The sequence below is a fragment of the Girardinichthys multiradiatus genome, chromosome 24, assembly GCF_021462225.1.
Source record: "Girardinichthys multiradiatus isolate DD_20200921_A chromosome 24, DD_fGirMul_XY1, whole genome shotgun sequence".
NCBI lineage: Eukaryota > Metazoa > Chordata > Actinopteri > Cyprinodontiformes > Goodeidae > Girardinichthys > Girardinichthys multiradiatus.
Genome location: NC_061816.1, coordinates 17,472,361 through 17,490,063, shown reverse-complemented (window position 1 = coordinate 17,490,063; position 17,703 = coordinate 17,472,361). Strand labels below are relative to the sequence as shown.

The 17,703-nt window shown below is 39.8% G+C and overlaps 2 protein-coding genes across 6 annotated transcripts in view; one reads left to right on the top strand and one right to left on the bottom strand.

Annotated features, from left to right (window-relative positions):
- The first annotated feature begins 237 nt into the window (after positions 1-237).
- LOC124861574 (calsequestrin-2-like) lies at positions 238-8,692 on the top strand. Its single transcript, XM_047355410.1, has 11 exons — positions 238-638; positions 2,389-2,473; positions 2,623-2,723; positions 4,196-4,304; positions 4,940-5,013; positions 6,507-6,637; positions 6,728-6,773; positions 6,893-6,947; positions 7,696-7,796; positions 7,896-7,970; positions 8,060-8,692. Exons 1-11 carry the CDS (start codon positions 396-398, stop codon positions 8,264-8,266), a joined length of 1,227 nt encoding a protein of 408 aa, XP_047211366.1. The 5' UTR covers positions 238-395; the 3' UTR covers positions 8,267-8,692.
- A 5,416-nt stretch (positions 8,693-14,108) lies between these two features.
- LOC124861573 (vang-like protein 1) overlaps positions 14,109-17,703 on the bottom strand; it is a 56,128-nt gene continuing 52,533 nt past the window's right edge. For all 5 annotated transcript variants that reach the window (XM_047355406.1, XM_047355405.1, XM_047355408.1 and 2 more), the window contains 3 exons: positions 17,194-17,341; positions 15,652-15,886; positions 14,109-15,568 (listed from right to left, as the gene is read on the bottom strand). In XM_047355406.1, coding sequence (XP_047211362.1) covers positions 15,308-15,568; positions 15,652-15,886; positions 17,194-17,341 — 644 coding nt within the window. In that variant the 3' untranslated portion in view covers positions 14,109-15,307. The remainder of the gene's footprint in view (positions 15,569-15,651; positions 15,887-17,193; positions 17,342-17,703) is intronic.

Sequence of the window (17,703 nt, the reverse complement as noted above, 5' to 3'; positions counted from 1 at the left end):
TTGTAACATAACAACATGTGGAAAAGGGTTTGCAGGGCAACGTGAATGTTTTCCTTCTGTTAAATGTTCTTTTTTTGTATGCATAAGAATATTACTAACCCAATGGCTGACAAATTATCAATTTATTTTCTCATTGGGGAATTTTCTGTAAATGGGCTTGGTCAAATTAGTTTCTTAGTGAGGAAAAGAAAAGGAGGAGGAATGAAATCCTCCTGAGATCTGGACTGTATGAAGACAAAGAGAGGAGGAGATAGAGGACAAAAGGAGAAGGGCTGCCAAAGAAGAGCTATAGACAGAAGCATAAATATTACTGAAACAATATAACTAATATTTTATATCTGCTAAGACCTGCAAATTGCATTCAGGCTTGCAAACCTCTCCACAGGGGAGTAGAAATGCAGCACTTCTGGCTCTCCATTCTTTCCAGCCTCAGCCTCCAACTGGTTCTCCCGTGCAAAGCTGAGGAAGGTCTCGAGTTCCCCAACTTTGACGGCAAGGACAGGGTGCTGGACATTAACGAGCGCAACTACAAGAAGGCCCTGAAGAGGTATGACTTGCTGTGCCTGTTCTACCATGAACCCGTGCCAGCCAACAAGGGTCTGCAGAAGCGGTTCCAGATGACAGAGTTGGTACTGGAGGTGAGGAAAAGTGGGGAACACAGGAGGCTGAATCCAGAGTAAAGTGAGAGCTGATATTCTTTCTTTGCTGCAAAATATTGCTGGGAGCAGAAGTTTAACATAATCCCTCCTCTATCTTTATAACTGTCTGGATTAATGTAAGCTGAAGAACTGGTATCATAATATTAGTTTGATTGACTCACTGCATAATTTACCTGAGCACACTGTTAGAGTTGCAAGCAATGATGTTAAACCCATTATGTGCTCTCTCTCTTCCAATCATCCAGTGAATGTTTCTAGGTCATTTTGTTAATTATAGCCTGTCCTAAAAACAATTTACTATATGTGTCTTTAAAATTCGCTGACTTTAACATCCTACCGTTTCTCATTTTTAGATGAAAAACAAGGGGAAACATAAGCATGTTCTTGCACCTAGTGAACTAGTATTTACCACTATTATTCACCATGGTTTATAGATGTTTATTATGTTTTGTTCAGAAGCAGAAACACACACTGTGAACCCTCAAAACCAGTTATTATTTAGCCCAACCTAAATGTGTTCCGGTTGCAAGTTTGGAAAACCAGTGGGATGTGGTTGGTGCTTTCTATTTCTTAAGATCAACTGGTTTGCACTAAAAGGTTTTTACCAGCCCAAAATCAAATATGGCTGCCACACATATGGAGTACCATGAAGAAGTATATTCCTGCTTACATTTTGTTTGTTTTTGCTCTTTTGTCAGACTTAAATGTTTCAGATTATCAAACTAATTTTATTCTGCATAAAGATAGGTTGAGTAAATTGGGGCAAGAGAGGCAGTAACCAGGTGTAGAGCTGGCAAATGAAATTGAGCTTTCCACAAAATGTAGTTCATCAAAGTAACTTTCAAATTTAACATGTGATGGGAGTGGGTGCTGTTACTTTTTATGTTGGGCTAGGTTGGTTTGGGTAGCTTTTTTCTCTTAAAATTACCATTCGAAAACAGATGTTTTGTATTTCGGCTACTTTTGTCTGTCTGATACTAAAATTGGTTGATGATCTGAAACAAAAACAGAAGAACTCCGATAAGGTCAAATACTTGGATGACTTACCATACTTGATGGAACCATGAATTTTCCTCTCTACTCGAAAATCCTAATGGAAAACATCAGGCCACTAGTTTGCGATCTTGAAGACAGAGCTACAATGAAATGGTTTGGATCAAAGGACAATGATGCGTTAAAATGGCCCAGACAAAGTATTTTCAACTGATTTGAAACTACAACATAATTAAGTTGACTGTGACAATAATATTCATAGATCCAGGTTCTGACTTCCAAGGTAAATGAAATGCAGCACAATGTTGTCCTTAGCTAACTGCTATTAGCCTTACAAGCCAGTATCACATTATTCTGTTTTTATACCTTCAAAGACTAAAGGATCATGTTAACAAATAGATTCTGGACAGTACTGTAACTGATTTAATTAGATACAAGCCCTTACAAGTCCCAGTAAACAGTTCTTTGCTGCAGCTGTCACTGCCTTGAGTGGCAGCCATATTGGATTTTGAGGTCCATGAGAAAACTCAAAGTTATCACTGAGAGTTTCCAAAAAGTGAATTTAAATGGAATGCACAATAACATCACGAACACACCTTGGTGGAAGAAGTCACACTATGTTCTCTAACATTCTGCCTCATGATGCATTATAGTCATTACTCTTTGGTTTCAGATGAAGATAATTCTGGCTCATCAAGTCATTTGATTGATTCTTCTTTTTGTTGTGATCCACCAGCTCACAGCTCAGGTCCTAGAGGACAAAGACATTGGTTTTGGAATGGTGGACTCCCAGAAGGATGCCAAAGTAGCAAAAAAATTGGGTATGACTTAGTATCATGTCATACTGTACACGCTACCACAATACTGACATACCTATGCAACACCTTTTAACACCAATGATATTAAGGGCTAGAGTGTGTGTAAAGTTGTTTATCATAGAGTACTAATAGCCAATCCCTCTCCTCCCCAGGTCTGGAGGAGGTTGGAAGTGTGTATGTGTTCAAGGACGATCGTGTCATTGAGTTTGATGGGGAGCTCTCAGCAGACACCTTGGTGGAATTTCTCTTAGATGTAAGTGGAAAAATCTGCTGTTTAGAGAGTCATTTATTTTATTCTCAAAGCTTTATGACAGGTCCACTGAAGCCATGATTAGGACAGTTCCTAAGTCACATCTTAGACACACAAAAAGAACCCATTGCATCCTAATATAGAACAGTCCTAACAAGTAGGCATGTCTACATCAGGGCAATAGTCTCAGCTTCATTTACACTTTTCCTACAGGGTGTAAATTAACTTACAGTCATGTCAAACAATTGCATGGTTGTGAAACAGCTAATTGCTATTAGTTGGCTACCTAACACCCATTTGAAAGACCAATTTATAAGTGAATGTTGAGACAAAATACACGAGTAACCGAGCAACACCATTTTTAAATATATATTGTTCCGATGCCAATTCATCCTCTGCGCATGTACTTAAAGAATGCTGAGGTTAGAGAAAAGCATGTTTGAAATGTCATACAGAAAAGAATTATAGGTCTTAGAAAACTTTTTCCACCAAGTTCTGACAATCTGGCACCCAGGATAATTTTAACAGTCAAAACCACCAAATTCAGTGCCTTACAAATGGTATTTATACCCCTTGAACTTTTGAAAATTCTGTCATTTTTGAACTAAAAACCTTATTGGGATTTTATGACAAGATCAACACAAGTAAGTGTATAACTCAGAAGTCTCAGATTGGAAGGATAATGTCTGTGAACATCAATTTTCAAATATTGCTGCAGATTCTTCAGTTGATTTGAGTTTTTCCTCCCATCAACTCTAAACAGCAGCCCTGTCCCTGCTGAAAAAAAGCATCCCACAGTATAATGCTGCCACCACCACGTTTCCCTATTTTGATTGTTTTAATTAAGACCATATGTAGTTCACCATTCTGTACACAAATTACTTGGAAAAGCCCACGAAGCAAAAGTTTTAAGAACTATGGACCACCTACTTTTAAGCTCTACCCCTTGATTTTTTTCACAATGTGTCAGGTTACAATCACATCTTCCAATACATTTTCTTTGGATTTCAACACAAAGTGGTGCATAATGGTAAAGTGGAAAGAAAATTACCATCTTTTTAAATAAATAATCTAAATAGTGTGCCATGTATATGTATTCAGACGCCTTTACTCTGAAACCTCTGCAACTGATTGCGTTGTCAAGTAACCAAATTATCAAAAGTCCGCCTGTGTGCAAATTAAATCCTGTTGTTCTGTGTAGGCCTCAGAGTTAGAGAATATTAGTGAACAAACAGCGGGAACACATCACACAAGTCAAAGATAGAGAATGAGAGAATCCCCTACCTTCCCTACTGTGAAACATGGTGGTGGCAACATCATGATGTGGGGATGGGAAGATGGACGGAGAAAAACAGGGCCTTCCTTAACCAAAAATTAAGCACTACATTGTGTTGTGTAAGCAAATTTTTATGGCGAGCTGACCTTCAGCCTGGTTGAACTGAAAATGATCCTCCTTTTTTTATAACATCTTCCAGGTGCTGGAGGATCCAGTGGAGATCATCAATAATGCCATGGAGCTGCGAGCATTTGAGAGAATGGAGGAGGACATCAGGCTCATTGGCTACTTCAAAGGAGAGGATTCATGTTAGTTCATCAAGCTCTAAACAAATTCACATGCGCAAATTAATACATGTATAATTTATTTAAAGAGAGTTTAATGGGTTAAAAATATAGCCATACTGTATCACTGTCTCCTTGATGTCCCAGTGAGCTTCTGAGATGCTAATGGGATCTAGAGGCTAATGGTGCGACATAATATGAAGCCTGTTAAAGAGAAACCTGATTCCAGACACTCTCACTTAGTCTCAGGAGACGCTTTAAATAGCTCCCAGCTCTCCATGTAATAGGTCAAACTGCAATTATAGTTCCAACCAAAAAAAAAAGAGAGAGACAAAATGAAGCAGGGAAGATGCTGGCACAGATTTTCATTATGAATCCCATATCTGTCCACAGATAGGTTGGTCCTTGACTGTGACCCCATTGGTAGCAGAGCCAGGAGCTCTTTACAAGCGTATAAAACTGTATTAAGAGAGACTTTGTTACTTTAAAAATGACTGCAAAACCCCAATGCTGGAAAATTGAATGAAGATGTTGGGTTTTACTGCTTTCTCACCTCATCATGCACCAAAGAATTGTCTAGGCTTGAAGGACCTTCGCTTCCTTTACTTATGTTATTTATTTTTGACTAAAAAATCTTTCTCTGTCACTTGTTTTGTCAGACTTCAAAGCTTTCCAGGAAGCCTCGGAGAGATTTCAACCTTACATCAAGTTCTTTGCAACATTTGAAAAATCTGTAAGTAATGAAAGGATCATACCATAAATGATGGTTTGTTTTATGAATTTGTCTTAATTTAACTCTTTCATCAACTTTTTTCTCCTCTAACCCCCTAAAGCAACTCCCCATACATACTTAAACGTTTCAGATCATTTAACTAATTTTTAAATCAGACTAGATAGCATGAGTAAACACAAAACGTAGCAGAACAGGCATACAGTGAATTTGAAGTTTTTGGAAAACATTAAAAGCTAATTTCCATTTATTATTCTTTTTTTTTTTACATTACTATTGCTGTTTTCCTCTCATATTAAACCCAACATGTCCAGGTTCTAGATCTACATTGGAGATCTAGTGGGATTTGCTAATTGCTATGGTTAGGGACCAGCCTAACTACTGTTAGCAACATATAGCAGTGATGTCTACATTTTATGCACTGAAACATTTGAGAAAAATGGTAAATACTAGACATTATACAGTACTGTAGTTGGGGATGAATTATAGCAAATTAGGGTGTGCTCTAGTTCTAAGCGTTTAAATAGAGGGCAACTGGACTTCACTTGGTTCTTGAACACATTATACCTCTTCTTCGAAAGGTTTCTTCAATCCTGTCAATGGGTTAGGAGTAATAGGCTTTTAAAGGCCAACACATACTCTGCAATCACAGAAAAATGTGTTCTCCCCCCCAGGGCTGCAAGAACAAAATGAGATCTTTCTGTTCTTGCAACCCTGGTTCTGGGATTCTTGCTGTTGGTGCTTGACATGTGTTCTGGACAGAACCTATTTCTTGCCTGGTGTCAGAGACATATTGTGGTTGATCTGAAATGAGAGTGTGGCTACTACGTTAACAAATACTGCAGTGGTAAGGAACTATGAGGACTTCTCAGAAGTTCTGTAAGTGACTGACATATAAAATGATGTCCTGGCCAGAAAGAAGTTTTTCTTGCCACCTTGAGATGAAGAACAAATTTCTCTGTTCTTGTGGAGTATATTTTGGCCTTAATAGTTTAGGCTTTTAGGCCAATAGCAAATGCCTTTATTTTACCTAGCTTTGGTTTGTCAAAGACTAAAAACATAATATTCTAATAATATCTTGTCGCAGACTGTAGTTTTTGTTAACGTCAGTGTTAAGGTTAGGGCTCGTGGTGTGAAAGCAAACTTTTTGCTGGATATGTGACCCGGAAAAGCACAAAAAATGGCAGGATCGTCAACCTCTCAAAAACATTTGCTTACTAGCACCTCTAAAGCTAATCAGACATGTTGCCACTGCTCAGTCGTCAATTTTGTCCACCCTAAAAAAAAAAAAAAAAGCTAATATTTTGTCGCACCCCTTTTCAAAGAAGTTAAAGCCTTACAAAGCTTTTTAACATTGTTTTTACCAGTAGATTTAAAGTAGCTCCAGCCAAAGTAAGTTACCCATTTTTGCTAGCTGCTTTGTTTCCTATTAAATCTTAAAGATGTATGGGTTCAAATGTACTTTTAGTAAAATACAGGATGTTACATTGTTTTAGGTGGCCAAACATCTCTCCCTAAAGATGAATGAAGTAAATTTCTATGAGCCGTTCATGGAGGAGCCGGCCATCCTGCCTGGAAGACCACTGTCAGAGATGGACATAATTGAGTTTGTCAACCAACACAGGAGGTATGTTCTGTTTGTTTGGCTGGAGATGTCAGTGTTCAGATACACTAAGGTGCCTTTTTAGGTAAGAGTTACACAGTGTTGTCTTTACAGGGCTACACTGAGGAAGCTCCGGGCAGAGAATATGTTTGAGATATGGGTGAGCAATTGTTAAACCTTAATGATGCAGATTGAATCCTTTGCTACTTTAATGAATATTTGCTTCAATTAAAGCCACCCCAGTCGATGTATTGTAAATGTTTTTTTTTCCTTCTCTAGGAGGATGATATGGATGGGATACATATTGTTGCCTTTGCTGAGGAGGAAGATCCAGGTCCATAGCTGCACCTCAAAGATTTTTATTGTTTCAAAATGCACAGGGCTGTGGAAAAAGTATTTACCTCTTACAGATTTCTTCCATCACACTTAGTAAATGTTTCAGATCATCAAGCGATTTGAAACCTGAGTAAATGCAAAATGCAGCTTTCAAGTAATAATTGGTCGTGGCCCTTTGTAAAAAAGTTAAATAATTAATTGTAATTGACCACATGGAAGTTTAAACTCACTAGCCACAACCAGCCCTGTTTACTGCCAGGCATGCAATTTAAATATGACCTGTTTGACAACATGAAGTAGGTTAAAAGATCTCCAAAAGCAACAAATTATACTCCAAATAATAGAAAAACAATATTAAATTAGAAACAAAGTCATTGTCATCTATTAGTCTCTAAAGGGTTGCAAACCAATTTCCGAGGCTTTGGGACTCCAGAAAACTAAATGGCTCTAAAAACTTAAAATAACACTAATAGCAAGGTTTTATAGTGGTCTAGTCAAAGTCTGGACTTAAATCCAATTTAGATGCAGTGTAATGAACTTCAACAAGCTCAAAAATCATCCAGTGTGGTAAAACAGAAGCAATCCTGCAATAGAGAGTGGAACAAAATTCCTGCACAGTCATGTTAAGTTTTTTGTCCTTTCAACATCTTTTATTTTAGTAGTGTGAAAACTGTATTTTTATTTGACCTTGGCCAACTTTTTCAGGTATTGAACTTGTTTAATGATCATCTCTACTATTTACACAGATGGCTATGGGTTCCTGGAGGTCCTGAAAGACGTGGCCAGAGACAACACTAACAACCCAGAGCTCAGTATCGTCTGGATTGATCCTGATGACTTCCCTCTGGTTCTGCCTCACCATCACATCTCCTTTCCTAAACATAAACCTGCCTCACAATAAACTATTACTAGCCTAAAATAAACTTGACATGTCTTGTTCCTACAGCTGACCACGTATTGGGAAAAAACCTTCAAGTTGGATCTGTTTAGACCCCAGATTGGTGTGGTCAACGTCACAGATGTAAGTAAGCTTCTGGTTAGGAGGTTGTCCAGAAACAACCAAATTGGTGATGCTTGGTGAGCTATATGATTTGGTGAACTATGTTCTAGGCAGATAGCGTTTGGCTGGACATGTCAAACGATGAGGACCTGCCAACGGCGGAGGACCTGGAGGACTGGATCGAGGACGTCTTGTCAGGGAAGGTGAACACAGAGGACGACGATGAATTTGCCGATGACCAGGAAGATGACCACTATGTCTTGGAAGACAGCGACGAAAGTCCAGGCCCAGACGAAGAGGATGATGAGGATGATTAGAAGGCCAGAGTTAATGTCTTTGGAGTTCAAGAAAAAAATGAAACTCAGATTTAAGTTTTGTTTCTGTCCAATCATTAAAAGAAAATAATGTTCAATGTGATGTAATGGCTTTAAATATTAAGAAATTTAGACAAAATGGATAGGAGTCTTAGAAGACAAACTAAACATCACGAAAAGTATGATATTATCAAGGGAATGTTTGTGACCTAATTTTGCATCTTGCCTGAAGCTGTAATTTTCTGTTATTCGCCAAGGATCATGTCCTTTAATTGATTCCTTTTTGTAACTTAAAGGCAAAAATGGTGCAACAAAAAAAGAGATCAGTGAACATTTCAGAGTAGACCCTCACCTTAAAGCTGTCTGTAAATCAAGTGAGTATGTGGAAGTATATATTTAGAAAAATAAAGAGCAAATGACAATAGTCTACTTTGATCTCTCCACCACAAGCCTCCTAACTCAATTAAACACATAATGAGTTTAAAGTGTGTTGCAAAAGTAGTCATACCCCTCGAACTCTTCGATTTGGTCACTTTACAACCCCACAGCATGATGTCACCACCATGTAGCAGAATAAATCGAAACGTGGGATGCATATGCACTGAGCTCACTTTACGCCAATACCCCTAAAAAAACAGGGCACCCAATTTCTTTTAAAGTGATCATTAGCATCACGAAGAGACCAAGGAACACAGCAGACAGGCCAGGGACACAGTTGAGAAGTTTAAAGCGGAGTTAGGTCATGAAACCTGTCAAGCTTTGATCATCTCACAGAGCTCTGTTCAATCGGTCATCTGAACATGGAAATCGTGATCCACCTAAACTGGTCGAGCAAGGAGGGCTTCAATTAAAGCTGCAGCCAAGAGGCTCCTAGTAATTATGGAGGCACTGCAAAGTTCCACCACTTGGGCAGGAGAATCTGCTCATTGGAATAATATGAGCCGTGCACTCCATTAATCTGGCCTGTACGGAAGCATGGCAAGAAGAAAACTATTGCTGAAGGAAAGCCATAACATTTCCTGTTTGAACGTTTTTGGCCTACATGGAAAAATGTTGTGTGGCAGAGTACTAACACTGCACTTCATCCTGAACACACCTTCCTTACTGTGAAACATGGTGGTGCCAGCGTCATGCTGTGTGGATACCTTTCTCCATCAGTAGAAGGGGAGCTGATGGGAAGATGGATGAATCTTAATATAGGACATTCCTGGAAGAAAACCTGTTAGAGCCCAATAAATACCCTCTAGCTTGACAAAGATCCCAAACATACAGCTAGAGCTGTATTAGAAGGGTTTAGATGAAAGCATATATACGTGATAGAATGGCCCAGTCAAAGTCAAGATCTAAGTCCAAATTGAGAATCTGTGGCAAGATTATGTTCACAGACCCATCAAGAATGGGCAAAAAAAAAAAAGGTTTTACAAATTATGACCTGAAGAGGGTCGGATTCAAAAGCACACCACACTTTTCAGATTTCAATCTAGAAAGTTTCTAAAATTAGATTTTTCTCCCCAATAATACTACAAGAGGTATGAATACTTTTCCAAGGCTCAGTGTTTACACGTTTATTTTAAAAACACAAATATAGGAATATACACATAGATTAGCATTGATTGGTACAAAATAAAACTCTTCCTCATTCAGAGAACATTTTCCTGCTCAATTATTCAAACATTGGTAAATAATTCAGTGATGTAATACCCCATAATGGTGGTGGACACCTGGACCTTGAGGCTGGGGGTGCTTAGCCTCAGAAACGGCCCCCTGGGGCCCAGAAAACCTCATAATGAGTGCACGGCAATGATAAAAAAATTTGAATCTACACATGAATAAATGATACAAGACTATGCAAGAATCATTAATTATCTGGGGCTGGATGTGGATGTGGAATAAGCAGGATGTTTGTTTTATCCTGTGGGGTTCACACCTTATCCATGCAACTGGAGAACATGGACTGGTGTGTTTGTGTGGGGGCATTTAAATGTGACCCGAGGCAAGTAAACATGTCACACTCGCTTCTGAGGAAAAGGAAGTAGAAGCGCTCAAAGTGTTGTGATGTTCTAGAGGGCACTTCAGGTCACAGGTTCTCCATGGGTGTCAACTGGGAGGAGGTTTTACAGACATTTCTCCAAACAAGGAAGGAAAAAATCTAAATATCACGTTTGTGGTTTAAGACGGGGAATTTAAAGCTGCAAAGAACCAAGGAAAGACAGATGTGTAAGATGTGTTAAGGTGTTGATTTCCGCTCAATAGCAAAGCTGGTAGGATTTTTTCTTTCGATTCAATAAACACATAACCAGGTCATTACAGTACAAATATAGAGACAGAAATGAAGGGAAGAAAACATTCCATTTAGATGCAAATATCTCCATTTCCTCCCCCTATCCATCCTCTGCCTCCATGTCCAGCTCTCAGAGCAGGCGAGTAAGGGCGCGGCGCCGGGGCAGGGACGGATGAGTTTCGACAGGCCGCTTCGTGTCCCCCCCCTGGCTCTGGGAGGGATGAGGTTGTTCGTTTTCAGGGCCGGACGCAGACACTGACATTCATTTAGCCACGAGGCCAACAGCCACGCAGCTCTGACAGGCTGACGGCGAGCCAATTACCTCTGAGCTCCATGACAATGACAAAGCCACCGAAATAAAAGGATATTTGGCCCAGACATGTCACACAGCAGAGCAGGACACTTAATGCACAACGACAGGGAAGAGTGTTAGTGAGCCTGCAGCCAGGGGGGAACTAAACCCATATGGAGAGGATGATTAACTCAACAATGGCCTGTTTAAAGAGAATATAAAAGGTGATTAAATAAATAGCATTTTGATCGAAAGAGACTTTTATTACTCTATTTATGCAGATGGATCAGTACATTGTCAATTACAGATGAAATTCAAGGAATTTAATTTGGATTTTAGATGACTGACCATCACAAAGTAGTGAATAACTGTGAAGTTGAAGGAGACAAATAAAATAATATAACAAATAAAAATCTGAAAAGTGCGGAGTGCATTCCATGTCCATTCCTTAAGAAAAGCATCCCCACAGCATGATGCTGCCACCATTATGTTTCAAATTGGGGGATGGTTTGTTTAAGGTGACGTGCAATCCTTGTTGTCAGACACATATGCTGCATTTTAGTATGTAGATCAAAATATGGCATGCATTTGTACTGACCCTCCGTTACTCCAGGTCGTCTGATTAGTAAATAGCGGCTGTCTCTGTTTTTTAATTTCAGACTGAGAACTGGCTTTTATTTTGGAGTATCAGAATCCAGAAGCATTAATACGGATCAGGCAACAAATAATAAAATACATTCAAGTTGTAACATGACAAAATGCAAAAAAGTTAAAAGGGGTATAAATACTTCTGCAGGCCCCTGTTAGACAGAAACTCTTGAGACAACCATTATCTGTTTAGTTCTTCTTCTCGCTAATGTAAACTAAGGCATAAAATAATCAAAGGGTCTTGATTTTGCAAATAATCTTTTAAAGAAATGATCACAGATCAGGTCAGAATCAAACAGTGATATGCTCACAGCATTTACCCCCCGTAATTTACGCTTTGCATATTCTCCTAAAATAGACCAGTGAATCAGCAGGAATGCTTTGTACAGTGCTTTTTCTCCCACAGCGTGCTTTGAAGATTCATCCCTTTCCAGTGTGTAAGCCTATGGTGGCAAGAAAATATGGATCCTCCTCCAATTTTGTTCACAAAATTTAAAGCTGTTCCAAACTCCAACTGCAAATATGGGCAGGTTTGGGCCAGTAACCGTTTTCTGACTTACAACCTCTGCCTTTCCTGAAAGGCATTTTCTCTTGTCTTTCCCATTTTTAAGAGTGGCCAAGAGAAACTGGCCTCATGTCATATTTATGCATCAGGGAAAGCCATGGCTTACCAACTAAAAGGTCCTAGAGACACAGACCAACGTTCAAAAGAACAAGTGCTTCAGAGACAGAAACTGTTAGAGGTGCCGACACGTGTGGCGGCAGACATTTTGTTAAGACAAATTATGTCTTAACATGGAACTATTCCCCCAAACTGAATAAATACATAAATCTAAGGGTGCATTTTTCTAAAAATTTCAACCTGAGATTGTGCTACTGCAATAAAAGTTTATTTGACCGATCTTTGTGCCAATAAATGTGAAAGCATCAAGATTGCCCCTAGTTAAAGCATTCAGCTGCAGAATTGAATCCTGGGAAGCTGAAGATGTAACCCTGACAATAAAATTCTCCTTTAACCAAGCAGGATTCTGGATGCAAAACCTAAATAACCAGCTGCAATTTTACAAATGTTCATAAAAAGTGTTTTATTATCATTAATATTACTTTTTTTTACAAATACTAATGTTGTGCAACTGAAAAATCCCCTGAAAATTCACAGTCATCGTGAGGATATCCATCAAAAACCAGACCGCGGACAGAGGGCTGTAACCAGGCAACAGTGGGACAGATGGTGAGGACGATGTGGAGAGGCGAAAAAGGCAGGCTGTATGAACTAGCACAAACACACACATACGTGCTTGTTTACATAAATACAGTGTACAAACAGGAAGTTAAACCATCAGTAAATACAGAATAGGTTGGTGTGAAATTTAGTCACCCCTGGCAGCTTTGTTTCGTTTTTGCCCTCAACAGCAAGGATTTGAATTCAGGTTTACGTGACCCACCTGTGGCGACTCATGTTGTACCCACCAGGGGGCAGTAGAGGATACAGCCAGCCTGACATGCTTTGATTCATGACAAAACATGATCTTAGGATGATTTCTGTCACTTTGCAGAGTGCAGCAGCCACAGTGACAGAGGAGTGACTTTAGCTTATTTACGAGTATTTTTTTTCTTTATAATGCAAACGTAGCGTAGCATGTGAATAAAAGAAGAGAATAAATCCATCGAAGTCCTCCATGAAGGGACTGACCTCGAGGGATTGGATGTTTATCAGACGCCAGCCGTCAGACGAGGCAGTAAAAGGAAAAACCAGACCGTCCAGTTGGGAAGGAGGTTCCACCCAACCCCAGCTCAGACTGTTGATCCACCTCTGTTGATTCCTGTTCGAATAGAATGAGGCGACAAGGAGCCCTGAGAGATGAAATCACACTTTAAACTCAAACACAAATCTTTGTTGATCTCAGTGGATGGGTGAACACTTTTCACACCCCTTGTGGTTGTCAAAATGTTTTGCAAATAAAAATCTGATAAGTGTGGCAAATATTTGTCTCAGTGCCCTTTACTCTGAAAGCCTATCTAAAATTTAGTCCAACACGTTGCACAGTTTAGTTATTGGACCCTCAACATAAAGCCAGCTCTATAATAGAGTGGTTTAGCTTTTTCATGTGTTAGAATGGACTAGTCAAAGTCTAAATGTAAATCATATTGAGAATCTGGGACAAGATTTAAATAGTGATGTTCACAGAAGTTCTAAGTCCAATCTTGAGCTATTTTGCAAATAAGAATGTCTCTAGAGGTAGAAAGACACAACAGACTTGCAGCTACAAAGCAACCACTCATAGGGCTACATATAAATGCATGCCACACTTTTCAGATTTTTAAACTGTTGTTCCATCACATAAATAAAAAAAAAACAGTTGGTGGTTTTAGCATGACAAAATGTTCAAGGAGCAGGAAATGTATTGTCAGGCACTGTACATTTTTGCCAATTCTTCCCTGTTCTCATCAACAATGAAATTCTTTCCTTTATAAGAAGGCTTTTAATGTGTAAAAAAACATCAGGATGTGTAGAGGCTGAAGTCAATAGACACACTGTTGCAACATTCTCATCTTGGAAACTGTTGCTTGGAAGGGAAATGCAGATGTAGAACTTATATAAACGTGCTGCAACGTGACACAGGTTTTCGTGAGGAATCGGTAGTTTTTATTTCTGAACTCACAGCTCTGTCTCGTCATGTCAGGAAGATGCGGCAGACACAAAAGCCCTAGAGGATTACTGAACCTTTGTGGAGGAGTTCATGTCTTTGGGTACATGTCCATATCCATGCGTCTCTTACTATCGAGCCCATTCTGCGTTCAGCTTGTCCAGCTGATGTTCTCCGATCCAATACACCTGGAATCTTGCAGCACAGGTGGTTTTGTAGATTGTAAAATCTGAAAGTGTTTCTGTTTTATCTATTGCCACTTATAAAATCCATGTAGCGCCCAGTTTGTAGCCATTTCAAGGGATTCCACATACTCCTCTCTGCAGTTAACAAGACAACAGCAGAGGCTTGGAACTGGTGGAAAACCCAGAGTCTCTGTCATGACATTGGAAACTTGGCTATGCTAGTGAAATGTGCCTTTATTCCAGTCTCGTTTGGCTGTGGCTTCTCAAACAGGGTGACCATGCCAACACAGAAATGACACATGCATACAGCACCTTGCAAAAGTTTTAACACCTCTAGAACTTTTGCACACTTTGTCACAAACTTTTGTATTAAGAGGGATTTTATGCAAAAGACCAACATGAAGTAGGGTATAATTGTGAAGAGGAAGGAAAATGATCCCGACTTTACTCTGATGCTCCTGTTCCTGCTGAAGAAAAACCTCACCACAGCATGATGCTCCCACTGCCGTGTTTTCCCATTGAGTGTTCATTTTCCTGTACACAAAGGATTTTCCACATAGACCAAAAAGCTCAATATCCTCTCATTCAGATGCAAACTGTATCAATTGAAAGTATCTGTATGATCTTCCTTCTATTATATAATTATGCCCCACTTTGTCTTGATTTATCACATAAAATCCCCATAAAATGCATAGAAGTTTGTGGCTGTAATAAGTGAAAGTGTTACTTTCGGAGGGGACCGTTCACTCATTCATACAGTAATGTGCACAACCTCATTTGCCGATCAAACCCGTGAGCAAAATCCTGCAACAGTTCTTCTTTTCAACAAGTTGAACATTAAAATAGCAATAATTTCAGACATGTGGTATATAAATTCATTTATATATATATTAAAAATGAAGAAAAGTACATATAAAAACTTCAGACTCTAGTTAGCAACATTTAAAAGCAACGTGACATGGTGAGGAATAAAAAAAGACTGTTGGCGTCCTACACCGAGGTTTCAGACTGTAGTCGCAGGACAAACTTGTGGGATTTGGGGTCAATGTACTCCTCTGTCATCTGGATGTAGGGGATCTTCTTGGAGGTGACCACCAGGCTAAAGTCCACACACTTGAGCAAGAAGACACTTCCGTCCTTCAGGCCGCTGGTGACCGACACCTCGCTGATCAGCGTCCACCGGCGGCCCAGCCAGTGGTCTTTACCGTACTGCAGGGTGGGTCCTGGCATCAGGTAGCTCTCCAGGAACGCCTGGAAGGAAAGAGCATGGAGCAGTAGTAAGAATTCAAATCTCTGAATGTGGCGGTGATGTGTTGAGGGGGCTTGGGTCAGACCTTGGGCGTCATGTTGTTGGTGATGCAGAAGGCCAGGTGCTGCTGGATGCTCTCCATGCTGTGGCAGTGCTGCTGCTTGGTGGTTCTCAGGTACTTCTGCAGGGCCCGGGCCATGGAGGGGAAGATTGCTTGAGCTGCCTCCCTGGGGTCCATCACGTCCCCAGGAGCCTTCTTCGGCTCCTCCTCCTGCATGCGCTTGATGTGGGTGAAGGCCTCCTCTACTGCCACCACCAGTCTGGGAGAAAGCACAGCAAGCAAATTTAAAGGAATGCTCTTTAAGGTCAGTTACTCTGTGACTTAAGAAATCGAATACTTGTTTATTTAGAGTACTTTTCACACTTTTAACTTTACTTTCAGTTGGGAAACCATCCAGCAACCTGAACCGAGACCTAGATCGGAGGTGAAACAAGACCTGGACTGGATCTGATTATCTGGGCTGAGAAACTCACGGACCCAGAAGACTTTCCTCTGTGGAATTCATTTTTTCAGGGTTCCTAAACTGTCTTAAAATCTCTGAAAAACACAGCTTTACTTTAACAGGATTTTTGTTATTGACTTTGACTAAATGCACACCTCTTTAAAAAATACAAATGGTCGTTTTATTACCCGTTTGATCTCTACACAATATTTAATTTAGGTTGAACTTGAACCTGTGGTTCAAAAACTGGGTGACATTTTTGCAAATGAAATAAAAAGGTATCCAAGTTCACCAACTGTGCTTTGAAGAACCTGCATTTAGGGGAAGATACTCCTATCCTTATTTATCAACTTCCAGAATTAAAGCTTTTAAAACAGAGCTGACTAACTTAGTCCAGATGTGGGAAAAAAAGCATTGAAATGGCACTTTACCTCACTCAAACAACACCGGAGGCCATTATTAGCATTGTGTTTTATCATTACCTGTGGAAACCTACAGTTTATAAGACCCGACTGCTATTCAGGCAGGTCCCAGTTTAAGAATTTAACCTAAAAAGTCCAGGATCATAAAAACAGCAGGAAATGTTTAGAAATTAGAGTTGTACATTTGGTTGAATGAAAGGTGTACTAAGTTAGTACTACTAACCCTGCCTTACCGTTTTCCCTCCACCAAACTTTCCTTCTCTGATTTAAGTCAGGTATTTAGAACCCTGAATTATACACAAATACCCAATACAGAGAGACATTTGTAACACTGTAGATAACGTTAGACCTATTATCAGCGTTTTTATTCTGAGATCTCTTGAAGTAGTTTGATTTCATGTTTGTTTTTGGTTCTTTTAGTTTTTGTTTTGTTTTGTTTGCTTCTTGACTCTACTAGTGGCTATTTCCGACTTAATGATTCAATTTCCAGTGCAGTTTCAGTATTATGATTCTGAAATACATATACTTTTGCAATACACAAAATCTCATTTCTTCGTCTTTAAATTTTGTAAGAAGATTGCTGCCTGATGAAGAGAATCCATCCTTCAGAATAGCTTTTTTCGCCTTTGATTTTACACCGATAATGTTTTTGATACATAAAGTGGCTTCCAACTGCATCAGAAATGCTTGAGGTTGACTCACCGCGCCTTGCGTTTGCGGACACGCCTCTCGTGCTCAGCCTCTTCGTAGTAGAGCTCGTTGTGGCTGGTGTCGCGCCGCCTGGCTGCAGCCGCGATCATGGCTCTGGACTGGGACTGGGCGATTCCAGCAGCTGCATTGTTACCTGGACCTGAAATCATCGGAACGTGGTGTGACTCCATCTCACAGAAGACAATGAAGGATGATGACACAGAGTGTAACGTGGGGGGATCGATTTCCTTTAATCAGCTGCGACATGAAAACCAAGGAGCCAACGGTCTGAGTGATGATTGTTAGGAAACCCTCCCATGTGTTCAAACCACAACCTTCAACCTGGACAAGCTTACATTTTCAAGGCGAGGACAGCAGACTGCTGATGTTCAAAGCAAGCTCAGGTTGTGAATTATTAAAGCGGGGTAGGGGATCGAGCATGAACAGAATAATACATAGACATTAACAGCTCTGCATATAATGAAGGAAATCTGACTGTCAGAAGAATGTTAATTCTGAACT